Genomic DNA, 27,624 nt, shown 5'->3' on the forward strand with positions numbered 1-27,624 from the left:
AAAAAACTACGAAAGTTTTAAAGATTCTCCAATAAGTTTATTTTGCACACATTTTGTATTTTGTTTTACTGGTTTACACTGTAATGAAGAGGAAAATGTTTATACAGATACAATTTTGAACAATGAACTATTATCATATTACTATAAATTCAGATTTTTTAAAACTATTTCATATTGGGTTCAGCCAATTAACAATGTTGTAATAATTTCAGGTGAACAGCAAAGGGATCCAGCCGTACCAGATTTACTTTATTTTTAACTGACCTTCAAATTGCAGCAGCTCATGAGTTTAGCTCTAAGTAGTCTTGCCATCCTACCCGACTTTGTCACGGAGTCAGACGGCTCTGACATACACACACACAAGACATGTAAACAGACACAAACAAACCTTTTATAAACAAGTCTTTTATAATGTAAATAATTGTTCCTGGTTGAAACTTTATACCCAGTTCCTGTTTTTTCTGAAATTCGGGTATTCACATTTATAGAGAACAATATTTTAAAAGCAAAGAGTTTTTCTCTTTGAAAACTCAAGCAATTCTGACAGCAATATTTTTCTTACTGACCTAAAAAGAATGAAATATGGAAGGGGAAAAAAATCACTGCAAATGATCAAAACAGAAGGGTACTAACTATATACATATTTAATAGTGGAGGCAGACATTTATAAAGTATAGATTCCGTTGAAAATATTGATGTTCAAACAGCTATGCACTCATTGCCAAAACCTTCTCAATTAAAATTAAATATGTTGATTTTTTTTGTAGGAAGATACATTAATTCTTTGAAGTCAGAATGAAAGAACTGTCATTTAATTTCTATATAAAGACTGCTTGAATATACAAAGTATCAAATATAAACAGTAGTGTAAAAAGAAAATAAATTGGCAGAAATAATTATTCAACCAGTAGCAATAATTAAGACCACCATTTGAAAGATCTTCTATAAACAAAGAATGCAAAAATATTGTTCTAACTTTTTACAGCACAGAATTGAATTCCATCCTAATTCATTACTATTACACTTCTTTCTTCTTCAGTATTAGTGGACCCACATTATCTCCTGTCAATTCATTGTGTTTATTATGTGAACCATCACAGGCAGGAAACTAGAAAGGAAAAAATTGCAGATGTTATTTTTCAAATGAGTCAGTAAGTAGAAATATTTTTGACATGCTCTTATAAAGAAAGTCCATTACTTTGGGAGAAAAAAAAACAGATAGCTTTTCTGAGCAACAGATATATTCTATAGCTAACTACCTTCCAATACTATGGCAAACCTAACATTTAAGTATTTCATTATTTGGCAGATTTTAAAAGCTTTGGAAGATTCCATACAAGTCAATATGATAGTCTTAAAGGGAGATCAAAATAAGCTCCTATTTTTTATACAGCTCTAACTCTGAGCTCACCTTTTCAATTATTTTAAATTTTTAAAGGATGTAATTTAAATTCAAATTAAGTTCTTTCATGTTTTCTCACTATAAAACTTATGCACACTATAATACTTTAAAAAACATTATAAAATATATTTTTAAAAACTTACTCATAAGTAATAATTAACAATTTGGTATCTTTTTTCCTCTATTTACTATGTGCACTCTTGTATTATACCATACTGTAATCATTCCTCTATTATCAGATATCTAGATTGTTTCTAAGATTTTGTTATTATAAATGATGCTATGATGAACATTATTGTTCTTAAAGTCTCAAATAGCCTATGACCAAAGTAGCAGAAGAAAACAGATCTCATCAACTACTTACAATGTATCATTCCAAACTCCTCCTCCTTGTCTATTTATTTGTTCTTAATTGAAATATAATTGATTTACAAATTGTCGAAAATACTGCTGTATAGCAAAGTGATTCAGTTATACACATATATACACTCTTTTTTTAAAAAATATTATTTTCCATTACGGTTTATCATAGGATACTGAATAGTTTTCTATGCTGTACAGTAGGACCTTGTTGTTTACCCATTCTATATATAAAATCTTTATCTGCTAACCCTCACCTCGCACTCCACCCTTCCCCACCCCCCACCCCCTTGGCAATCACCAGTCTGTTCTCTGCCTTGATTCTCTGTTTCATAAGTAGGTTCATCTGTGTCTTATTTTAGATTCCATATACGATATTATATGGTATTTTTCTGTCTGACTTAATTCACATCATATGATAATCTAGGTGCATCTACCAAATTCCTTTTTAATTTCCATATTCAAAATCATCCATAATTACAGCTGCCATTCACTAGCTCATACTACATAGAAGGCACTGTACTATACATACATCATCTCACTAAATCCTCAAACATTTCTGTGATATTATCAGATTAAAAAAAACTGACAGAGATTAAGGATTAAGTAACTTGCTCAATTAAGTTTCCGTGCTGCTCTAACTTTCCTAATGTAGGAAGTATATTGATCAGAAGAGGCAAACTTTAATTTATAACAGATTTTCAGTGCTGAATACTATGGAAAATTCTCTCATCTCACAGAACCTCAAAACCGGGGATTTAAGAAGCAAAACCATGTTAACTGCACAAAATTTTAGTGTACGTGTAAATGGACATCTTACCGTCTTAGAACGCCAACACCTACAATAAGCTGCTTTAGTAAGGCACAAATCTTCGATGTTTATTTCATTCACCACTTTGGGATTTTCCTTTTGTATTTTAAGATTAATCAAGCTATCCTTCTGTTGCTTTTTCTTCGGGAGGAATGGACGAACTGCAAGGTAGCCAAGTAGTGCGAGTACGCCAAGGAAAGGCAACAACCGAAGCCATTCTGAAACTAAAATTACAGATTTGTTAAGAGTCTGAAAAAGGACTCAAATAGGGATGGACTGGGAGTTTGGGGCTGACATGTACAGACTGCTATGCTGTGACCAACAAAGAGCTACTGTAGTCTAGTTAAAAATGAAACATAAATATTTTAAAATTAAATAATACATGTAAATTACCTAGGTCAATACCTGTTGCATCTAAGTACCAAATAACTGCTTATTCCAATTGCTAATGATAAATTAATAAACTTTCATTGATTCCCCCCCAAAAAAGGACCTATTGTAAATAAATTTTTTTTCCAGTTTTTAAAAAAATTTTTTTTATTTTTATTTTTTTTGTGAATTTTTAAAAAATTTTTATTTAACTTTACAATATTGTATTGGTTTTGCCATATATCAAAATGAATCTGTCACAGGTATATATGTGTTCCCCATCCTGAACCCTCCTCCCTCCTCCCTCCCCATACCATCCTTCTGGGTCGTCCCAGCGCACCAGCCCCAAGCATCCAGTATCGTGCATTGAACCTGGACTGGCAACTCGTTTCATATATGATATTATACATATTTCAATGCCATTCTCCCAAATCATCCCACCCTCTCCCTCTCCCACAGAGTCCAAAAGACTGTTCTATACATCAGTGTCTCTTCTGCTGTCTCGTATACAGGGTTATTGTTACCATCTTTCTAAATTCCATATATATGCGTTAGTATACTGTATTGGTGTTTTTCTTTCTGGCTTACTTCACTCTGTATAATAGGCTCCAGTTTCATCCACCTCATTAGAACTAAAAAAAATTTTTTTAAGAACTTAAATAGCATGTCTCACCCTTCAGCTAATTCTTTACTTCTCACTCTAATTTCTTACCTTATTTGTAAAACTGTGAATAAATATCAAGGAACCAGTACCTAGGACCACTTCATTTTATTTGTGGACTGCCTTGAGACTTTTGAAACTGGAAAACAAAGTTTTCAGAAATAAACCCTCTATCCAATACCCTATCTCATTATCCTAAGTATATTTGTGTTTAGTTTTATTTCAGGAATTACAATCACCATAATTATAAATAAAACTCAATTTTATATGTTTAGAAAACATTTCCACCATGTCTAAAATCACACAACAGAATTTCCTGTAAACTATTTACCACTGATTTATAATTTCAGACAGAATATGTCTTCAGTGCTTTAATTTACATTTTTTTGTAAGGCATAGTGTGATTCCTATAGAAAAACCTAAATGTTGTGTTGTGTAAAAGCTATTTTAAAGAGCTAGGTGAAATTTTCACATACTAAATAATCTCATTATTAGATACATCTTACTTCATAAGTATTCATTAAAGCCTCTTGTACTCAGCACTGTTTTGGGGGATAGGAAATATAAGTGACATAAATGAAATGTCCTCTATGTCTGCAGAGAGAAACACACCAAGGAGGCAAAATATTTATATTTCAGCATGCATTTATCAAATGTTGGCTAGTACACTGCCTCTGCTGGGTTCCATAGGGAATCCCTTCTGACCTTAAGAGTTATCACTTGTCATCATTCACTGAGTGCTAACCTGACACCTTGCTAATAAGCACTGTAGCTTAATGGAGAAAAAGAAAAATTGAAGGTCATATGCTAAGGCATGCTAATAACTGTTAATAATAAATGAACAGATCATGCTAAGAGTGCAACTATAATACCTCAGTTAACATTGTGTTAACTGAATTTAGTAGGCACCATTATTATTCCCATTTTTCATGTGGGTAAACTGGAGCTTAACCCAGGAGAGTAAGTACAAAGCCTATTCTCAGTCACTATGAATGAAATTCAACAGAGCCAAAATTTTATCTGTTCTTCTCTCAGTAAAACTACTCTCCAGAGATAACTGTTCTTACTATTCAACTATTAAAAGGCTGGCTTAATACTAACTCTTCCAAAACAAAGCTATTTTTGATATAACACCATGCCAAAGGTTTGTTATGAGCTCTAGATGAAACAACCTATTTACATATGTGCAGCACCTATAAGAGTGCCTGGCACAGAGAAGGTAAAAGTGAATGGTAGTTTTTATTAAGATTATGAAAAAACATTTTGCCGACTCAACCTGACAATACTACATGGCAGAAATCTTTGGGGATATAATCTTTCAGTCACCAGAATGAAATTCTGTAAGGGTAAGATCTTGCCAGTCAGGCTGATCTGTTCTCGTCTCTTAACAAAAGTGCAGACACTCCACAGAAACACTCTGAGTGAATTAACATTCTGAAAATGACAAAGAACTGCTTCCTGGGGTGAAGGGTCTATTTATAGATCTTTGCTATCCAAGACCGTAACCACTAGCCACACTGTTTTGTTTGCACCCAGGATTTTGTTATAATCAGATATGGTAAGACAACAGATATGGAGACAACTGCCTTGAAAGAAAAGTTTACTTACAATTCACAAGAGGAGGGAGCACAACAGGCCACCCATGACCATATAGGTAAGTATGAGGCTTGGTCAGGAGCAAGGTGAGAGAAAAGGGCACAAGCCTTTATTGTGGTTTACAGAAAAGGCAAGGTAAAGCACAGTGAACAGTTTAGTATTGGCCTGAATAATTTCAGTGGGCTTTGGGCTAGAGAGGTAGTCCCTAACTGTCTCATATCTGGCCTTGGGTGATTTAGGGCAGGGTGAATACTGCTTGGTAAGTGAGAGTTAGATAAAGGTGTTTGGAGTGTAGGCTTTGGATTGGTTGGTTTGCATATCAAAAATATGCTCACAAGCAAGTAGTTTACTATTTTTTGGCATCAGCTAGTCCGGGGAGTGGGCAAACCTCCCTGGCCAGCAAGGTCCCCAAGATGTCCAATTATCATAAAAAATAGAACATAAAAAACATGATTAATACATGTGGCTATTTAAATAAAATTAAGTAGAATTCATAATTTAGTTTCTGAGACACACTAGTCACATTTTAATAGCGCCAGAGCTATTATGTGTGGCTATGCTATGCTATGCTAAGTCACTTCAGTCGTGTCCGACTCTGTGCAACCCCATAGACGGCAGCCTTCCAGGCTCCCCCATCCCTGGGATTTTCCAGGCAAGAGAACTGGAGTGGGGTGCCATTGCCTTCTCCATATGTGTGGCTAGTGGCTACTATGTTTGATAGCACGGAAAACATTTCCATCATCACCAAAAGGCTTTTGGATGGTGCTGCTGTAGACCAAGTTTCCACAAAGTACCATGTCTATGACATGGGAAGGCTACTTTGACAGTGTCAACACCCACAAATATCCCATCCCTCTTGTACTTAGAGCCAGCCAAAGCTACTGATTACCTAGTGGCAGGTTTCCTGTGTCCTTTGCATGAGGGATTCCTTCTGTCTGCCGTGCCTTTCTACTTGTGGTCTACCTGACTCATTTATGTGGACCCTTTAAAACTAGGGTCAAATACTGCTTCCTCCAGAAAATTAAAGTGAAGTTGCTCAGTCCTGTCTGACTCTTCGGGACCCCATGGACTGTAGCCTATGAGGCTCCTCCATCCATGGGATTTTCCAGGCAATAGTACTGGAGTGGATTGCTATTTGCTTTTCCAGGGGATCTTCCCAACCCAGGGATGGAACCCAGGTCTCCTGCATTGTAGACAGACGCTTTACCATCTGAGCCACCAGGGAAATCTTTCTCAATTTCACAAAGCAAATCAATCGCTCCTTCCTCTGCTTTCAAGCCCCTTTTCTTCATTTTCTTTTATCATACAAAGTTTACAAAGTTGATTCCTCCATAATCCTACAGGAAAAGGAGCTCCACTTCCTGGCACAAAGTAGAACCTCATAAATGTTTTATGAGTGACTTAACGAATGAATGAATTTAAGTGACTTAATGAACGAATAAATGACATCTAGAGTGTAAATGTCAGTCCCTTTCTCACTCACATTGTACTGTAATTATTTATTTACACTTATCTTACAGATCAGGCAATAAATGTCTTAGACTGTTATTGGCCCCAACATCCAGTACAATATTTTGAACCAGTACTTATTCAATAAATGTTTTTGAATGTAGTATAACATTAAGTATTATTATGTATACTACGAAATTTAAAAGTCTCAAGAGGTTGAGTAAATCAAAGTCAAAAAGTTAAGAGAATGAACATGTAAAGATGATAACCTCAACTTAGATTCTTAAGTTTAACATTCCCTATCTTAACCTACAAATCTCAGGGAATAAATAGAATGCTGTTTTAAAATTTACTTCAGAAAATTTTCTTCTTTCAACACTTAATTCCTCGGTAAAACATCATAGGAATACAGTGATGAAAGGTACTATTATTTCCTACAACAAAATAATTTATACAACAGTCTTATGTGGGAAAATTTACTTTTAAAGATGACAAACTTCAATTTAAGTACAGGAAAAATTATACAGGAAAATAATACAGCCTATAAAGCTCAATTAAATCATTTAAATTATATGTTAGAGCTGATTTTTGGTAAATATGAAATACAGAATAAACAAGAAATTTTTTTAAAAAATTTAAGATTGGCTATTTCTTATGAACCTGTTTAATATATATTGAGCTACGGCAGATATATTAGGTCTGTAAAGGGAAATCTACTACCCACTAATTGTTAGGTTTAATGTGTATTTTGTACAGTACATTCTAAAAATGTTTAAGGATTACCAGAAATAGCATTTAATTTATAAAATCTGAAAATTTTTAAAAAGTATAAAAAATAAAATAACTTGTAATCCCACCAGTCAAGAATTGGTAACACTGTTCATTTCTATTTTGCTCTGTTTTTTCTTACTTTTCAAAAGGTTGCATATAATGATCCCATAAAAATAACACTGGTAACTTGATTGCTGATAATTTCATAAATATTTTCTAATGTTTTCTAATGTATCAACATGGGTAAAACATAGAAATGACTTCACTTCTGAACTATAGAAAGATGAAAATAAAATATTTTTAATGGATGGCTTTACTATTACCACGTAAAGACTACTTAGGACCAAAGGGCCAATAAAATGAAATTAATAATCAATTTTTCCACTCACTGCTATAAACAGAACAGTGTCCCAGTATCTAGAACATTGCCTGTCCCACAGTAAGTGCTCAACAAATACTTGATGACACGAGGAATTCTAAATTGCAGAGTGGTTACATGGAAGAAAATGTTTTAAATGACATCAAAATTGTTCTTCATAAAAGCTTTTTAATTACACTGACTTTTAAATTTAGTTGGTCTACCTCGGAAGAGGGGAAAAAACTTTTTTTTTCTTTAAAAAGGGGAAAAAACTTTTACAACTTACAGTATGTAAATATTTTCCCAAAGTCTCAAAAATAAGTTTTCTGAAATAAAATTCTTTAATCTTTTAAAAATAAACTTTATTATTTACATGTTAATAAATGCAACTCTTTAGCTTGAACTTAATCATTTATTACACTTTCCTGTTAAGAAAATTCATCTTTTGTTCCATTTCTTAAAAAAAAAAAAAAAAGGTAAATTTACATACAATAAAACAAACAGATCTCAGGTGTTCAGCTCTGAGCTGTGACAACTAAAGACACTGTTTAGCCTCCACTGAGGGGCTTCCAAAGTGGCGCTAGTGGTAAAGAACCCTCCTGCCAATGCAGGAGACATAAGCATTTGATCCCAACTAGTTGCTTCAGTCATGTCCAACTCTTTGGGACCTTATGGACTGTAGCTTGCCAGGCTCCTCTGTTCATGGGATTCTCCAAGCAAGAATACTGGAGTGGGTCTAGGCTTCTGGGGTAGCTCAGCTGGAAACCCCAGTTCAATTTCTGGGTTGGGAAGTTCCCCTGGAGAAGGAGTGAGTAGGCTACCCACTCTACTCAAGTTTTCTTGGGCTTCCCTTGTGGCTCAGACAGTAAAGAATTCACCCACCATGCGGGAGACCTGGGTTTGATCCCTGGGTTGGGAAGATCCCCTGGAAGAGGAAATGGCAACCCACTCCAGTATTCTTGCCTGGAGAATCCCCATGGACAGAGGAGCCTGGCAGGCTACAGTCCATGGGGTCACAAAGGGTCAGACACAACTGAGCAACTAAGCACAGCACACAGCCACCTTCAGTCTATTTCCTCGACACTGATTCCTACAGACAAAGGCTTTCTATAAAATTTTTGAGATTCATGCAGTAGATCAGTAAATCATTCTTTTTTATTACTAATCAGTACTCCATTCCATGAATACACCATAATTTGTGTATCCACTCTCCTGATGGTGGGTACCTGGGCTGCTTCCAACTTGGGATTATTATGAATAAGGCTGCTATGAACATGCTTGTATAAGTCTTTCTGTGGATATATGTTTTCAATTCTGTTCCACTTCTTTAATTCTTTGCTCAAAACTGGTACTTTCTAGAGTTAATCCTCTTGAAAGTGTCAGCTCTGACATATTTGTGTTACTCTGGGAAAAATATTACAGTCCAAGGATTCATAGCTGTAAGAGTAAAACCATTACATTTCAAAGAAACTAGCTTTTTAAGTGGGGAAGAACTACTATATTCAGTTTCACAACTAGCTTTTCAATCTAGAAGTAAACTTTTTTGACTTTTGAATGGGAAGCTTTTTGTTATTCTATTTTAAAAGGTTGTATGACAGGGAAAGCTTTTTTAAAGGTTAATATATTTGAATACAATATACTTTCAAAGGGGGAATTATACTAATTTACCTTAAAAGCCTCACTGTTAACAATGTAACCCAAACAAAGACAGGTTTTTGACAAAGTTGTCTTGACAGGTAAGGGCTGTCTATAAATACTGTACAGTAATGAAGGATCTCCAAGTGTTTACTAAGAATGCAGAGTCATCATGAGAGAGTCAATTGCTTTAAAACACCACTGGATCCAAATAGGGAAGGAAAAACAGGCAACAATAATGTGAACTGTAACTTTTTTTTTGCTCTAATTATCATAGAGAAGAAATGAAAATATTTTTGATCTGGTAGACATTTTAAACAATTTATTTTGAAAAGTTATCTTCCAGGTTTTTATTTCAACCAAAAAAAGGTCTAAGATGGATTCTAAAAGTAGTTCATTCAAGACATCCAAATGTCATTAGCTAATACAATCTAATCAAGAGACGCAGCTCAGAGAGGAAATTGGTCTTTGAAGTTTTTCTTCCATAGTGCTCCACAATAGATTCTGCAACTGTCATATTATCATTGTCCAGTGCAAAGCAGACTGTCTCATTTTTTGTAATTATTACAAACATCATTTCCTAAACAAATGGACATTACAATGAGAACTAAAATGTAGACACACTGTAATGCGACAGGTTAAATACGCACTATAAAGATATTTATCAGAATTGTCATTATTTCTGAGAATCATTCTTCACATTAAGTATTTAAGAGCGTCAAAGAAGAAACTACTATATATTATTTATTCAAGAGGGAAAAGGTTTAGGTTGAGTTTCCTTAATGCCTTAATAGGAATTAAATATTCGTTGACAGAATTTCTTGAGAGGGAAAAAAAAAGTTTGAAAGTCTTCTAGTCATTAAGTCAAATATCATACCTTCCAGTCTCCTTCATCTACACTCTATTTATGGAAAACTTTAATATAAAACCAGCCACATTCAGAATCAACACACATAATTAAGGTTAAACTGGGTTCACCCTGGTGGCTCAGGGTAAAGAATCCACCTGCAGTGCAGGAGCTGCAGGAGACCTGGGTTTGATCCCTGGGTTGGAAAGATCCCCTGGAGAAGGAAATGGCAACCCACTCTTGCCTGGAGAATCCCACGGACAGAGAAGCCTGGCAGGCTACAGTCCATAGGGTGGCAAAGAGTTGACTTAGCATGCACAGGTTGGCATGGGAGTAAGGGGATTTTTTTTCTTTCTTGACTGCTAAAAACTCATCAGTTAATTTACACAAATTATTAAGAAAGTAAGTTGGCAACTGGGAACAAATGTCACAAAATGATTGTATCTTTTTGATGTATTATTACCATTTAATGAATACATTTAAAGGTGTAATTTAAAGAGGGAAAAAATAATTGGTATAGGGCTACTTACCCACTGAACATTAAGAATAAAATATATATATTAAAAACATTCAAAACTTCCAGCTGCAGGGAAATGGTTAGGCCTGCTGCTGCTGCTAAGTCGGTTCAGTCGTGTCCAACTCTGCGCGACCCCAGAGACGGCAACCCACCAGGCTCCCCTGTCCCTGGGATTCTCCAGGCAAGAACACTGGAGTGGGTTGCCATTTCCTTCTCCAATGCATGAAAGTGAAAAGTGAAAGTGAAGTCGCTCAGTCGTGTCGGACTCTTAGCGACCCCATGGACTGCAGCCTACCAGGCTCCTCGGTCCATGGGATTTTCCAGGCAAGAGTACTGGAGTGGGGTGCCATTGCCTTCTCCGATGGTTAGGCCTACTGTGATGTTAAAAAAAGGGGAGAAAAAGTCAAAATTTTACATAATTGCTGTAATCCATCAGAATAAAATAGTAAAATCAAAAGAGGACTAAGATGTTTACAAACTCTTGATCTGCAAGCATTTTCATCTTATGTTACTTTTATGTTTCTCCTTATGTATAGATTTTTTTTAGTGTTTATTACTTAGTTACCTGGTGGTTCAGACAGTAAAGCGTCTGCCCTCAATGCGGGAGACCTGGGTTCAATCCCTGGGTCGGGAAGATCCCTTGGAGAAGGAAATGGCACCCCACTCCAGTACTCTTGCCTGGAAAATCCCATGGACGGAGGAGCCTGGTAGGCTGCAGTCCATGGGGTTGCAAAGAGTCGGACACAACAGAGCGACTTCACTTTCACTTTCACTCAGTTACCACTCTTTCTATTCAATTACATGCTTTCTGTCAAACCTTTTAACACCTAAAAATGTTAAATTTTCACAATCCATTTGTCAACAAACCAAATGTCTGTGATTATTATTTAAAGAATCTCTAGATTTAGACTAGATTTAGACCTAGTTTACCACATCTTACCTATCCACCACCAGACACCGCCTTTTGTTTTTTTTAAATCTCTGAGAGGGGATAGCTCTCACAGCACCCTATTAAGGTAAAGTATTCTCTAATTAAAAAAAAAAAAAAAAGAATTCCTTTAACATGCAACTAAAACCCATGTTCAAATAACAATCACTAACTTGGCCCTAGTTGTCTTCTGGTCTACACAAAATACATCTTAGTTTTCTTCTACCTGTCAGCCTTCCAAATACTGCGTTTTAAGTCAGCTACCATAGATGTCTAAACTGCTCCAGAAGCAGCCCTATTTACCTCAAAATTATCTTAATTCATGCTTACATTCCCTGGTAATCAGTCAGAACATATGAGTTCAATGTTTGCTTTATCAATAACCGGCTTCCCCTCCCTCCTCCCCCACCATCATCCTAATCAGTCCCTGAGTCTGGTTTACCCATATGTCACTTGCATTGTAAAACTCAGAACCCAACAATATCTTCCAAGTTTTGGCAGCATTCGGGAAATGTTCATCTTTTAGATATGAAATCCCGCGCTGTGGGTTGTATTTTGTAAAGGAGGGAACTTAAGTGCAAATGTTACATGTCATCAGTAAATTTCACTTTCTAATTTTTGGTCTGTCATGCCAGCAAAAGTATCTTTCCTCCAACTCAAGTAAACTAAATTGCTTCCAGGCCCATAGTTACGGTGATGACCTCAAATGACCCCATGACAGGTTGACACTCCCCCATGGAACTGGAATTGTCTAATTTTGTTAGTAAATAAAACCACCAAATACATGTGTATGTGTTTTTCTCTCTCACACAGACACACCCACACTATGTGGGTCAAACTCAGCCAAGAGCTGGGACGGCCTGATACACAGAGCCTTTGAGCCTTGGATAACGACTTTTCCTACTTTAAAATAAACCAGCAACCTTGCAGGGAGCGACGGAGATGAAAAAAATGGGCCTGTTCCCAACTCAGCACCTTCTCTGCAAAAACCTGGTCTCTCAACACGGAAGGACACTGCAGACAGACATGAAGATAAGCTCAGGGGGCCGCCAAGTCCCAGGATGTGGCCTCACACACACTCTGAGGATGCAGTGCCGGCGCGTGCCCACCTACTCCGCGACTGCAGTGAGAGTGGCAGTGGGGGTGCTGTGCTCAGTCCTGTCCGACTCCTTGCGAAACCACGGATTGTAGCTCACCAGTCTCCTCTGTCCACGGGATTATCCAGGCGAGAATACTGGAGTGGGATCCCAGGTCACGCGCCACCCGCCAGGCTCCGCCCCGCCCCTCGGCCGAAGGACTTTCAGATGCCCGCCCCCACCCTCCGCGTGGAGAAGCCTGCAAGGATGGGGACTGGCTGAAGGCCAGGATTACCTGTGAGTCGGGCGAACCCTGTAATACTCTCGGGCACTGGAAGCCGCTTCAGATACGCGGGGAGCTGCACCTTTACGATGCGGGCCACGCTCTCCAGCACCATCCTGGCCAGCGGCGTCCGCTCCTCGCCCGACTCCCGCGGCTCTCCGACGGAGCTGCTGCGCCTGCGCCCAGAGCGGAAGCGGCCTACCGGCGCTCTCTGCCGGGGCCAGGGCGGGGCGGGGCTGGGCGCCTGCACTGAGAGGTGAGCTGCCGGGCGCCGATTGGCAGCGGGCGGGTGACGTGCGCGCCCCGCGGAGGCCGAAGGGGCGCGGGCGGCGGTCGGGCAGCGAGGCCCGCTTCTGAGTCTTGAGGGGAAGAGGGCCTTCACGGTGGGCCTTTCACGTCCGGAGGCCCAAGAAAGGATACTGTGTCCAAGGAAGTAAAGCACGTGAGAGCACTGTGTAACCGGAAGGTGCCTTTCAAAAGTGAGTTTCTCCTGGCGTCGCTTTTTACCTCGGGCCCTCTTGTCCCAGCCACGACCCCAGAATTGAAAATTCTCCTTAGAGCAGCCTTTCCCTCGAACCCCCGCAGTGCCTAATTTCGCTGTCTCCCCTCTACAAATCTTTTTTTTTTTTTTTTTAAAGAAAGAAGATACCTAAACTAGGCACTGCTCACAGCCTTGCTCTTTGGCTATTTAGTGCCATCTTGCTCCGAGGCCTTGACTCAGACCAGACCCGTTAGAGTCCTTACTTAGATATCTGTTTTCAGTAGATAATTCTTCTTTCCTACTGTAGATCAATTTTTTTTTTCGGTTAACTAAAACTGGGAACGTGGTAAAAGAATATGAAGATTTAGGGTTTCCTTTATTTCATGTTGTAGGGCTTCTGCTACAAACTAAAGTATCCTTGGAGAGCTTTAATTTTTATTTAGGTTTATTAACACCGAAAAAACAGAGAAAGGAGATAGCTTCAGTCCCTTGAAGCACCTTCCTTGACATGACTGTTTCATGTTTTTAAAGTATCCGAAGTAATGCACTTGCTGATTGCATGCTGTGTATTTGTATCTTAATAACCCAGCCTCATTTCCTTTCTGAACCCTGCTTGACCAATAACATAGAACAATGAACTGCAGAAGGGCCAGTATTTCACCTTGTATGATTTAAAATGTAACAACCAATTGTTAACATGTAAGTTTAAAAAATTTTTTCTCTTGGTATTTCATCTTAAAGTGAAAAGGAATTTTTTTTAAGCAACTTTTCATTCTCTGGACTGTTTAAATTTAATATTTGTTATCGTCCTTCACTAAAAAATAATCATCAGTAAGATAATTAATTGGAATCTAGATAAATCGGTTTTCTGTCATTTTACCCTGGTCAAAATTGTCAAAGTAAAATTATAATGGAAATTTCTTCCAAGATGTTTAGAACAGATTCATGTTCATGAGCTAGGGTAGTATAGAAGATGATATACTACGTGATGATTGAAAGGTTGGTGTTTACATTCAGATTACTTTCAGTTTACTCCTGGGAGCTTACTTTTGATTTAGTGAAAGAAGGACCCTGGAGCTTGTTTATCCTGAAAATGATGATCTCAACGGCCTTGTCCTTAAGACTGTTATGTTGGGAGGTGGTTGAGGCAGGGTGGTTTGAGGGAGTGGGGCCATTAGGGGAAGAAAGCTTAGAGAGGCCACTAAATATTCGTTTCTTATTTAGAGGCTTTGTTGTCCTGACAGGAGCAAAGCAAGCTGTGTTGAGTGAGATCCCTAAGGCCTCTAAGAAGTTTTTCTTTAAAGGATTAAGAGATACATACCTCAGTTAAAAGGTATGTAATAAAATGCTCAGGTGCCAAATGACCAATTCAATGTAACCAGCAGCCAGATCCACATACACAGAATACACCAAACACACCATAGAGTCTCTCTATGTCCCTACTAATCACATCCCCTTACCACTACCACCACTGTTCTTCCTCTACATGTTCTTACATCATATAAAAGAAATTATCCTCTGTGTAGTTAAATTATCCTCTATGTAGTTCTTTTGTGACTGACTGCTTTGAGCAGTAGATAGCTGTTTTACTATTTCCAAGTATAAGAAATGCAGTGAATAGAAGTCTATATGGATGAAGCATTTTTCTTTTTTTGTCTTAAAATTTCAAGATGTGTAGACATATATTCGGAGAAGGCGATGGCACCCCACTCCAGTACTCTTGCCTGAAAAATCCCATGGACGGAGGAGCCTGGTAGGCTGCAGTCCATGGGGTCTCGAAAAGTCGGACACGACTGAGTGACTTCACTTTCACTTTTCACCTTCATGCATTGGAGAAGGAAATGGCAGCCCACTCCAGTGTTTTTGCCTGGAGAATCCCAGGGACGGAGGAGCCTGGTGGGCTGCCATCTGTGGGGTCGCACAGAGGTGGACACAACTGAAGCAACTTAGCAGCAGCAGCAGCAGCAGACATATATTAGCTATTTCTGATGCATTAAATAATTATATATATGTATATATATAACGTATAAGAGGAGATAGTTCCTAACCCCACCAATTAAAAAAAAACCCTTATTGTGCATTTTAGGGAACATTTTCTTACATTCCCTTTGCTTTAAATTTTAAGTCCTGTTTGGCTTTATTTTTTAATTTGCATTTAATTTCCACCACCCCACCTTCTTGGCAGAACATAAAGTAGAGGAGCTGAAGGTAATTGTTACAAACAGGAGTGGCAGGTTTATCTGACCACCTTCTGGTGTTGTTGTTAAGTTTCTAAGTCACCTCCAACTCTGTGACCCCATGGATTGCAACACACCAGGCTTTCCTGTCCTTCACTATCTCCTGGAGTTTGCTCAAACTCATCTCCATTGAGTCGGTGATGCCATCCAACCATCTCATCCTCTGTCGCCCCGTTCTCCTCCTGCTCTTAATCTTCCCCAGTATCATCTTCTGATGTAATACCCAACAAAATGTGGGGTTCTAAAAATTAATTAATTTGGCCATGTCACATGGTGTGAGGGATCCCCAACCAGAGATGAGACCTACACACCCTAAAGAAACTTGGAGGCTTAACCACTGGACCACCAGGGACATCCCCAAATCTGGTTTTATTTTATAAGTGTTTATTTCTTATATTTAGATCTCATCTTTTTGCCTGGAAAATCCCATGGATGGAGGAGCCTGGTAGGCTGCAGTCCATGGGATCGCTAGGAGTCAGACACGACTGAGCGACTTCATTTTTACTTTTCACTTTCATGCATTGGAGAAGGATATGGCAACCCACTCCAGTGTTCTTGCCTGGAGAATCCCAGGGACAGAGGAGCCTGGTAGGAGGCCGTCTATGGGATCGCACAGAGTTGGACATGACTGAAGCGACTTAGCAGCAGCAGCATCTGTAAAAGACTTAGTTATGATCAGAAAAAGCCAGAGAAAATAGTATGTCGATAAGGTTAAAGCAGTTATTAGTATTAAGAATTTGAGTGAGCAGACTTCCCTGATGGTCCAGTGGCTGAGACTCTGTGCTTCCACTGCAGGGGGCATGGGTTCCATCTCTGGTTGGGGAACTGGGATCCCTCATGCTGTACAGCCCCGGGTTGGATAGGGGAAGAGTGAGGATTGGTAATCCTTTGCTTGCTTTATGTCCTAGCTAGGCCCAAATTTCTATTTGCCTTACATGCTGTCCTGGAAACTCATCTAGTTCTGTGAATTCATATATGATAAGTAAGTTGATACAGCCCAAATCTCTATTTCCAGCCCAGATTCTCTAGTACTAATCCCAAATGCCTCCTGGGCATCTTTGGGCATCTTTGTCCATTTTTTCTATTGCTTTGCTCATCTTTTTCATTGATATATGTTTTCTGGATAATAATACATTGTAGGTTGTATTAGTTGCATGTCATCCTCCAGTCCATGCCTTTTCTCTGGCGTTTGTTATGGTGTCTTTTTTTACACTGAAATTTAGTTTGAATTAATCAGATTTGTTCATCTTTTCCTGTATATTTTTTGCTTTGGGTGTCTGATTTAAGAAATCCTCTCCTAAAGAAAAGAAGTCATTTCCTATCTCCAAATCACAAAGATATTCATCTTTTTGTTAAAAATTGTAAACTTTTATTCTTCGTATTTTATTCTTTTTTAACTCAAACTACTATTTTTGTGCATAAGGTAGAGATCTAATTTATTTATTTCATATATAAACAACTAATTTTTCTAGCAGCAACTATTAAATAGTGTGACTTTTCTTAAGTTTGTAATGTCATTGATTTCAAATCAGGTTTCCACACATCCAAGGATTGTTTTTTCTTTACCATTGGTCAATGTGTATGACCTCTACTATATTACCACACTATCATAACTGCTGCAGCCTTATTATAAGTGTTAATACCCAGCAAGATATTAACAATGGTTAATATTCACGTATTTCCTTGGAAATGCCAGATTCTTTCCTACTGTATATGAATTTCAGAATCATTAAGTTTTATGAAAAACTTTAATTTTACTGAAAATTTCACTAGGGCCTCAGTTTCTCTTCTGTAATATGCTGATAGTAATGGTTGTTATGACTGAATTAATTTTTTTTAGTGTGTGCTTAATAAATGGTTATTATCACCAGTATCATCATCAATGAATGAGCATTATTCTGGCTGTGAGATCTTAAATTCAGAAATCCTATCTTCTAACCACAACTTGCTATATTTGTTTATACATTGTCCACTCTGTTACTCCCTCTAACCTTATTCTTTGACTTCTTCAATATATTTAGTGTTGAAACCATTTCTGTTTTTCTAGCTGTCAGTTCATTCCTGGCTTTATTTATTTTTTTTCCCATTCCTCACAAAAGTTGCTCCAAATCTTCACCGTTCTTTATTAATTACTTATTAAGCCTTCTAAGTTGATGCTACCAGTCTTATTTTGTGCTCAGATGACCTTGATTTTGAGTTACTGGAGATTTTTTCCTCACCATCATCTCTGAATGTAGCTATAATTCCTCCTGCACTTAGCATCTTCCCAGTCCTTCAGGTCTACCAGCTCCCTATGCTCTAGAACTGATCCTCTAAGATCTTGTTCCATCGGTTATCTTGCCTCAAATGTTCATTTTTTTTCTCTCTACTGGTCCTATAAATCGGTGATTTCCAGGTTTTCACATTTCACCAGCCAATACATTTTTAAATTATGGAAATAAACATGGGTTTGCCAACTTTTTATTTTGTCAAGAAAAGATATTTTAAAATAGTATAGTAAACAGCAAAAACTGACTAGCATCTACTACTGGAAAGTAGTATAGCATAATAGTTAAGATCCCAAGATTCTGGAGCTAGACTGTTTGGACTAGAATTCTGGCTGTGCCAGGGTAGATTATGTAACCTATAAAATGAAGATAATACTTACCTCTTAAGGTTGTATGCTATATACTAATTCAGTGAGTTAATATGTACGAGGCAATTGAAACAGTACCCGGCACATAGACGTGCACGATACTGTTAGCATTTATTTTCATCATAATTATTATTTTTACATCACCATCAACACATCTTTTTCTCTTGCAGCTGCATCTTGTTTTGTTTTTTACGGTGGTTGCTCTAGGGTTGCACAATGTGTGTGATAGTACAGTGTGCCGGTGCTAATCACATGTGGCTCTTGTGGCGGGGGTGGGTAATTAAGATTGCTCTAAGTATAAAATGCTGAAGGGGACCCCATGCTGATTTCTGGAGCTTTTTTCCTGTGTATCTCCCGCCTTTCTCTTCTCTGTAAAGATAACAAGTAGAGAGACAAAGAGTAGATTGTTCAAGTTTATAGAGAGAAAAAACAGATTTCATATGATTCGTACAGAGATGAATGTGTTAGACTTCTCAGTAACAATTCTGGAAGCAAAAGGGTAATGGAGCAATGCTCCAAAATTCTGAAGGAAAATTACTTATAATTTAGAGTTCTGTACAGGCCATGCTAAAATAAATTATTTTCAATCCTAAAAGGTCTCAGATATGCAGTTCACACATCCTTTCTAAAGAAACTAATGAAGGATGTGTACCACTTACATGACAAACCAAGAAGAAGTAGGACATGTGATCAAGGGAATAAGCCCAAAGTAAAAGAAAAGTAAAAGGAATTGCAGATTGACAGACTGGAACAGTAAGATGAAATTAATGGGATACTTAATATGCTTGAATAGATTGAGAGGAGACTTACCCTCCTGGGCTCAAATGGATGATTATTACATGAACAACTAACCAAATCTTTTTTTAAAAATAATTTAAACCTGTCAGTTTATGTGTTAAAAAAATTTTAAGGGATAAACAAAACTTTTTTTAAAAGAGGATTTTGATTTTGGTGTTTGGCATTTTTATACTTCCCCTTTCTTTTGAGGAACCACGTTTTAACTGCCCTCCCTTACCCACAGCGTTAAGAGGAAGAGGAAATGCAGCAAACTGGAAATAAAAGCAAAACTAGAGAAACAAAACTGGTATTTTAAAATTAATAACAACTGGTAAAACTTTAAAAATCATTTTCCGAAATACTTGTGGTGCTTAAAACAAACAATATACACAAGCACCTAATAGAAAATTCCTAGAGACATGGTAGAGTGAACTTGGAAAAAAGGCTTTTTATCCTGTAATAGAATCTATGAGTGTGTATTGAGATGCCACTTTTTCAGTCATTGACTAGGAAAAGATTATAATTTAAAAGTAAATACTGGAGAAGGAAATGGCAAACCACTCCAGTATTCTTGCCTGGAGAATTCCATGGACAGAGGAGCCTGGCTGGCTACAGTCCATGGGCTCGCAAAGAGTCGGACACAGCTACAATACACACACACATAGAGATCAAAATAACAGTGGCTTAAATAAAGTACATTACTTTGTTTAAAAACATACAAAATCTATGTATGCAGATATAATAAAGAGTTTGATTCTATATAGATCTTTGAAGTTTTTTTTAGAAGCCACCTTTTTGCCTTAGAAACTCCATGCTTACTGTAATCTTACTTATTTGGCAGCATCGTGTCTTAGCTGTGGCACGCGCTTGGGCTTCCCTAGTTGTGGTACGAAGGCATTTCTCTAGTTGTGGCATGCTCCCTGCACTGGAAGCTTGAAGTCTTAACCACTGAACTGTCAAGGAAGTCCCAAGAAATCCACTTGAAATATAAAGACACAGACAGGTTAAAGTAAAAGAATGGAGAAAGATCTACTATGCTAATACTAATCAAAAGAAAACTGTAGTTGCTGTATTCAGACAAAACAGACTTCAAAACAAGGAAAATTATCAGCGATAGGAAAGGGCATTACATAAAGAGGTCAGTGCTTCCAAAAGATATACCGGCCTTTAATGTGTGTATGTCTGACAACAGAGCATTAAAGCAGCTAAGGCAAAACCTGATAGAACGGCAAGGGGAAACAGACAAATGCACTATTATACCTTGAGAATTCATCACCCCTCTTTTAATAAATAATAGATCTAGCAGGCGGAAAATCAGTGAGGATATATTCATTAGTTGAACTGTGTAGTACCATCAGTCAATTGGATCTAATTGACAGCTATAGAGTATTTTACACAGCAGCAGCAGAACACACGTTCTTCTTTAGAAAGATAGACATTTGTCAGTATAAAAGACAACTTGTATGCAAAAGATATAAACATAGTTAAAATTAATAGACATAGACTAAAAAAAATATGAGGTTTAACATCTTTAATATTAAAAGAGCTCTTTAAAATTCACATCAAGGGAACAAGCAATTCTGTAGAAAATGGCTGGGCAAAGAATATGAATTCAGCAAAGAATAAATCCAAATATGAAAAGTCACTCAAAATCAGAAGAAATCACGATAACGCAAGTAAAAGTAATAAGACGCCAAATTCAGGCCTATGTAACAGATTGGCAAGCCATTCATTAACTAGTCTTTATTAAGTGCCTGTTGTGTGACGGGCTCTTGGCTAAGCACAGACCTACTGTAGTGCTCACCAGATCATTGTGAAGCAGATCTTATCCCTGTTTTACAGTTGAAGAAAGAGGATCAGATAGGTAAATCGACTAGACAGAAATCACATAAAGGAATCTGGGGAAATACTAGAACTATTTTTCTTTTTCTTTTTGAGGAGTAATTCATTCAAATGGTAATGTGTGTGTATGTGTGTGTATCTAGATAGATAGGTATTTATGTTTTGAGTTGAAGCTTCCCCCCACTTATCTGTCATACACCCATTTCCTGTGCCAATACTACCTGTCTCACAACCACTTTATTAGTTTCTCATGTAGTTCTCATAGCTTTTTTTATATGAGTTTATTCTCCTTTTTATTTAAAAAAAAAAAAACAAAGGTTATAATAATGTGCTATATTTGATAACTCAGTTATTTAAGTAGCTCATAATGAGAGTCCTCATCCTTTTAACAGCTGCATAGTATTCCACTATGAATAAATTCCACTACAGGAATGCCAGAATTTATTTTACCAAGCCTTTACGATGGATGTTTGCTTTGATTTCAGTCTTTTGCCTTTGAAAACAATGTGGTAATGGATAATACTGTGTACACTTTTGCCTCACATGTTCAACATTTCACAGAAATAAGATTGTTCCATCAGAGGGTTTGTATGTATGTGTGATTTTGCTAGATACTGCCAGATTTCCCTGTGTTATATAAACAAGTAACTGCACCCACAGCATTTTCATTACAGTATGTTATTGAACTTTTGGTTGTGGGACTGATAAGTGAAAGTGTTTAATCTTGCTGTAGTTTTACTGGGCATTTCTTCTATTATGAAATTAAGTGAGAATCTTTTCAGACTGGGCAAACGTTAAATGACCAATAGCACCTGTTGCCAGTTGGATCCAACTGAAAAGTTTTGTTATACGGTGCTGGTATAAATGGGCTTCCCAGGTGGCGCTAGTGGTAAAGAACCCTCCTGCCAATGCAGGGGACATAAGGATGCGAGTTTGATCCCTGTATTGGGAAGATCCCCTGGAGGAGGGCACGACAACCAACTCCAGTATTCTTGCCTGGAGAATCCCCATGGACAGAGGAGCCTGGCGGGCCACAGTCCATAGGGTCGCAAAGAGAAGGACATGACTGAAGTGACTTAGCATGCATGCACGCTGGTATAAATGTGAACTTTTTCAACCTGTTTGCAAAACGGTCTGGCAACCTGTGTTAAATGTTTTAAACTGGAAATATCTTTTGTCCTAGCTATTTCTTTCTTGGGAATCTGTCCAATAGGTATAAAATATGTAAGTGAAAGTTGCTCAGTTGTGTCCTACTCTTTGTGACTGCATGGATATATAGTCCATGGAATTCTCTAGGCCAGAATACTGGAGTGGGTAGCCATTCCCTTCTCTAGGGGATCTTCTCAAGCCAGGGATCGAACCCAAGTCTCCCGAATTGTGGGTGGATTCTTTGCCAGCTGAGCCACCAGAATACTGAAGTGGGTAGCCTATCCCTTCTGCAGCAGATCTTCCCGACCCAAGAATCAAACCAGGGTCTCCTGCATTGCAGGTGGATTCTTTACCAGCTGAGCTACAAGGGAAGCCCTTAAAATATGTAAGGATCTAACTATAAGAATATTCACTGTAGCATCATCCATAGTATCTAAAAACAAGTAGCAAAGTGAAAGCTCATTATTAAGAAAATGGTTGAGTGAATTACAGTTTTTGTATCCAACAAAAGGAATAAATTAAAGCAGTATTAGTTGAATTGTGATTTCCACAAGATACTACTACTAAATGAGAAAAAGCAAGATGAAGAAAAGTGTGTATCATGTGATCCCAGTCTATAAGTCAGCAGCAGCAGCACACATAAATGTTTACATATTTGTGTGTGTGTGTATGTTTACACTCAAAATATTTATTTGTAGATATACATATATACATGTGTATTTGTATATAACTATATGGGGGAAATAATGGAAAATACATATTACTTGGGATATAGGTTTGGTTGCTTAAAGGCCAACATAATAACTTAAGATGAAAGTTTATTTTTTTTCTCTTGTAACATTTCAGAGATAATCAGTTCACGATTGATACAGCAGCATTAGGTGTTAGAGATCCACCCTCATTCTAGCTTGTTAATCTGCTATACTCAATATGTGGCTTCTATTTCATGGCCTAAGATGGTTGTTTCACCTCCTGCCAAGATATATCTGAGAATGGGAAATGGAAAAACAGTATACCTCTTCTTTTTAAGGGCATGTCACAGAAGTTGCAGCCATCATTTCCTCTTTTGGCCAAAATGTAGTCGCATGGCCAGACTTCCAAGGGAGGCTAGGAAATACAGTCCTTGCCTGTGTGGCAAAGTCCTAAGTCAAAACTTGGGAGTTGTAATACTAAAGGAAGAAAAGAAGAAGGGACATTGAGAGACAAGATCAGTCTCTGCCACAGCAGACTAGATTATCTTCCTGTGCTATGAGTCAATCACAAACTTAATGGCTAAAGTCAATAATGATTTATTATTTCTCACCATTCTTTGTTTTGACTAGAAGGTTTTTCTGTTGTTTCTTCAGGGCTCATTCACGTGGCTCTCTTCACATGGTCTTTCATTCCAGACTTACAACATAGAGGCCCAGGGCAGTGTTCTAGAAGGTGACAAAGGAAGCTGTAGAGCCTCTCTAGGCCTCATCCACAGAAGTTGCACTAAGTCACAGTTACTGCATTCGGCGGTCAAAATAAGTCACAAGGAAGGCTAGCCTAGACTCAAGAAGTGGGGAAATAAAGTACCTTTTGATAGTTAAAGTGGCAAAGGCACATTGCAAAGAGGCACAAACAAAAGAGGCATGATACACTGGGAACAAATATTGTAACAATCAAACATATGACATTTTTATACTTACATGTATATGTAAATTTTTGTTTGTCCACATAGTCAAAGAAATATAAATAAGTATAATTAGTTAAGCAAATTCATGGTGTGCAGATATGACAAACAGGACCACATCACTCCCTTATTATTGCTTTACAGATTAAAGCCCAAGCCCCTTGGCCTGTACCATTTCTCCTATATTACAGTATCTCCCATGAGATGTAATGAAAACCAAGCAGAAAGATAAGTCATTTCTAGCTGAAGTGGTTGGACTTCAAGTTAGTTGTGGAATCTGAACCAGGCCTTGAAAGAAGTGTCTGAATTGATGGCGAGGGGCAAGTAGGCATAACTGGTAGTTCCCAGTCTTATTAGCACTAGCCTTTTAAAAAACTGAAATACAGCATACTGCAGAAATAAATGCAGTATCTATCAGAGGTAAAAATATCCCTCTATCCACCACCCAAGAAATAGAATATTACAAGTTACATAGAAACCTTTTATGTGACATCCCAATAATTATACTGCCCAACCTCTTCCCCAGATGTTACCACTCATACTAACTTATAACCATAGATCTGTTTTGAATCATACATGAATGAAATTATATGTGTATTTCAACCATTATATTTGTAAGGTTTATCTAAGTTGCTTGTAGAAGTAGTTTGTTCATGTTCATTGTTATATTCCGCTTGTGGACAAGCTGCTCTGTCCATTCTGTTGTAGCTATTTGAGTTGTTTCTACTTTGGGGCTGTGTGTGCATGCGTGTGTGCTAAGTTGCTTCAGTTATGACCGACTGTGCGATACTATGGACAGTGGGCAGATAAAGTAGATTTGTAGTACCAATTAAATGCTCAGTTCTTCCAGTTTTCTTACACTAAGGTTAGGATTGATGAGAAAGGAGTGGGACCCTGAGACATTGAATGGGGACAGTTGGGCAGACAAGAATGAAGCTTTGGGGCAGCTCTGTCTCGTAAGTTGATTCCTACTGTCCTCAGAATTTACCCTCGCCACCTCCCAGTTCCTCCAGGCAAATCCCGACATAGCATCCCCATCAGAGGAGTACACAGCTTGCTCTGGCAAGTGATAACCTACAGAAGAATTAAAGATCTTGCTGTTTTGACCAGTGAGAACCTGAGGAATTAAATTTGAAGCATCTCATCCAAGTCACAGACTTGGTACTTCTTGATGGGGAGAGATTTGGCTCCTTCAAGGAAGAATCCTGCAATGCAGCCACAGCAGTATAATCATTGATCTTCTCTAGACCCAGTGGTCTCCAAACTTGTCTGGACATAAGAACACCTTAGAATTCTAAAGCCAAGGATACACCCCAGGCCAGTTAACTCATCATTTCTGGGGGTAAGACAGGCCTTTCTTTGTATTTTTTAAGCTCCCCCAGTAATTCCAGTGAGCAAGTTAGGCAATCATTGTCCTAATCCTTCTCCAGTGGCTATTTATTGGTTAGAATAGGGGCCCCCAAGAAAGTCGAGTGACAGATGGAGTCCAGGCCTGAGTCTGGCTAACAGCCCAGAGAGACCCATACTGGTTACTTCTCCAACCCCAGATGTGTGGTAAGAATGAATACATTTTAATAACTGAAGCAATCTTCATTTTCATTTCCTGACCAATGGAATGAGTGTTGTTATGGTAGGTAGGACTAGATAGAAGTTCAGAACTGATCGATACCACTCCCTCTCAAGACAGTAAAAGAAAAGCAGTACAGAAGTTAGTGCCCCTGTGCTGGCATGACAACTGATAGCATATTCCCATTTAAATTCCGTGTGTGATCACCAGATGGATCATGGAGATGACAGTGTAAAAACCAGATGGGTAGTGAAAGATGACAATGGATTATTGCAGAGCTTAATCAGGTGTGGGTGGAGGTGGGGGGCAACTGCAGTTGTTCTAGCTGTGGTATCTTCATTGGAAGAAATTAATATAGACTTTGACATGATACATAGGTATTGATCTGGAAATGTGCCCTGCCCCCACTCCCACCTCCTTTCTAATCAGTAAAGAAAATCAAAAGCATATTGCACTTAAATGACAGCGACAACGGTAAACCCTAACTGTCTTGTCTCAGGGCTATGTCAACATTCCTGTTGTTTCTGTGGTGTAAAGGGACCTTGATCATATCACTATGCCACAGAATATCATACTAGTCTATTATAGCAATGAAATTATGTTAAATGAACCTAATGAGAATGGAGTAGCAAGCATTCTGCATGATTTGATAAGACATATGCCTGCCAGAAGATGCGGCAATAAACCCAGGACTGCACCAAGTTTCTAGGGTTGCAGTGGCCGGAGACATGTTTGAGTATCTGTTCAAATAAGTAATGGGTAGTTGTGTTTCCTACCACTACAACAAAGAGAAAGGAAAAAAGGTGTAGCAGACTTCTGGGGGTTCTGTAGGCAACAAAATAAAGCACATTTGGGTGACCTGCTCTTACCTGTTTTCTGGGTAACCGTAAGATTGCAAATTTTGATGGGGGGTGGCCTTGTGATTAGGCAGGTCCATTGGTACTGGAAGTTCACGTGGTAAGAAATATTAAATGAAGACTTCGGTAAGTTCCCATAGGGGAATTACAACACAGACCCTTCGGTTTGGAAATAAGGACATATCTTCCTCAGCCAACAACATTTTCTTTTGTTTCTTTGAAAGGCTGCTCCAGATTTGCTCCTGCTACCTGGTAGGATGGAACACCTGACCATGGGACATCAAGTGACTGCGTGAATAATCAAACCACCTGTCGTGAACTGATGTTATCTGATTCACCAAACCATACAGCTGGATGAGCACAGAAGCAGTCCACTCCCTGTTAGACTGGGAACTGGCTACAGCTAAACTAAATGAGCAGGTGACTCAGACTCCTGTAGTCCCTGACCCTGCTCCTTCAGCATTTCTCCCCCAACCCATATAAATTGGCTTCAGGAGGAGTTCCTTCTGACCAATTAATGGAAGAGAAAAAAAGTGTGGGTCCTATTCATTCTTGAAAGAATCTGCAGTGAGCTGGCCACAGCTGGATGTGAATGGTCAGTAAAACCACCACTCATCAGTGGCCCCAACACATAACAGTAAAGGGAATCTTTCCATAGGGAATAACTTTAGGAGACATGGCCTGAGGTAAGGGTATATACTTGTCACTGGCTTATGAGTTGACAGGCTAGACGAGAACTCAGAACAAATCAGAGAACTGGCCAGTTATGATACAATAACCTGCAAATTAGGGATGCTGGCCTAAACAATGAAGTATATGCTTAGAATCCATAATCAATATATGGTGCTACCTTCCCCAGAAGGTGTATAGAGTGGGGATGAGAGTAGTCCCTCTATTTTTCAGTATGATTAATTTTGTAAAAAAAAAAAAAAAAATCAGGTGGCATGTTTTCCAAATTTGGTGAAAAGCATAGAACTATAAATCCACAAAGCTCAGTAAATCGCAAGCAGAAAAGTTACAATGAAAGTCACACCTATGCATGTTATAGTCAAACTGATAAAATACAGAAAAACAAAAGCATCCAGAGAAATTATACATTATATGCAAGATGACAGTTGTATTTTTTTTAAATAAGCTTTTTAATGGAAGCATAACATATGTATAGAAAACCACAAATATAGTTGTTTAGCATGACATCACAAAATGAAGGTAACTATAGTCACCACCCACATCAATAACTATGTCCATTCTTAGTCATTACTCTTCATCCTTCCCAAGGGTAATCACCATCCTGAATTCTAACACCAAAGATTAGGTTTGATAGTGGTTAACCTTTATATAAATTGAATGCATAATGTA

The 27,624-nt window shown here is 38.0% G+C and overlaps 1 protein-coding gene and 1 long non-coding RNA gene across 2 annotated transcripts; one reads left to right on the forward strand and one right to left on the reverse strand.

Annotated features, from left to right (window-relative positions):
• Positions 1–15: 15 nt before the first annotated feature.
• On the reverse strand, positions 16–13,479 carry CISD2 (CDGSH iron sulfur domain 2). Its single transcript, XM_027543958.1, has 3 exons — positions 13,076–13,479; positions 2,583–2,797; positions 16–1,108 (listed from the first exon to the last, which is right to left on the reverse strand). Exons 1-3 carry the CDS (start codon positions 13,176–13,178, stop codon positions 1,019–1,021), a joined length of 408 nt encoding a protein of 135 aa, XP_027399759.1. The 5' UTR covers positions 13,179–13,479; the 3' UTR covers positions 16–1,018.
• On the forward strand, positions 13,320–27,624 carry LOC113894078. Its single transcript, XR_003511458.1, has 2 exons — positions 13,320–13,542; positions 26,490–27,624. It is a non-coding gene; the product is annotated as an uncharacterized LOC113894078 (long non-coding RNA).

The sequence above is a fragment of the Bos indicus x Bos taurus genome, chromosome 6 (genome assembly GCF_003369695.1).
Source record: "Bos indicus x Bos taurus breed Angus x Brahman F1 hybrid chromosome 6, Bos_hybrid_MaternalHap_v2.0, whole genome shotgun sequence".
Classification (NCBI taxonomy): Eukaryota; Metazoa; Chordata; class Mammalia; order Artiodactyla; family Bovidae; genus Bos; species Bos indicus x Bos taurus.

Coding starts and splice junctions, on each gene's coding strand:
- CISD2 (XM_027543958.1), bottom strand. CDS start 13,178: ATGGTGCTGGAGAGCGTGGCCCGCATCGTAAAGGTGCAGCTCCCCGCG. Junction 2,798..13,075: donor AGGGTTCGCCCGACTCACAG/GTAATCCTGGCC, acceptor CTGTAATTTTAG/TTTCAGAATGGCTTCGGTTG. Junction 1,109..2,582: donor GGTGTTGGCGTTCTAAGACG/GTAAGATGTCCA, acceptor TTTCCTTTCTAG/TTTCCTGCCTGTGATGGTTC.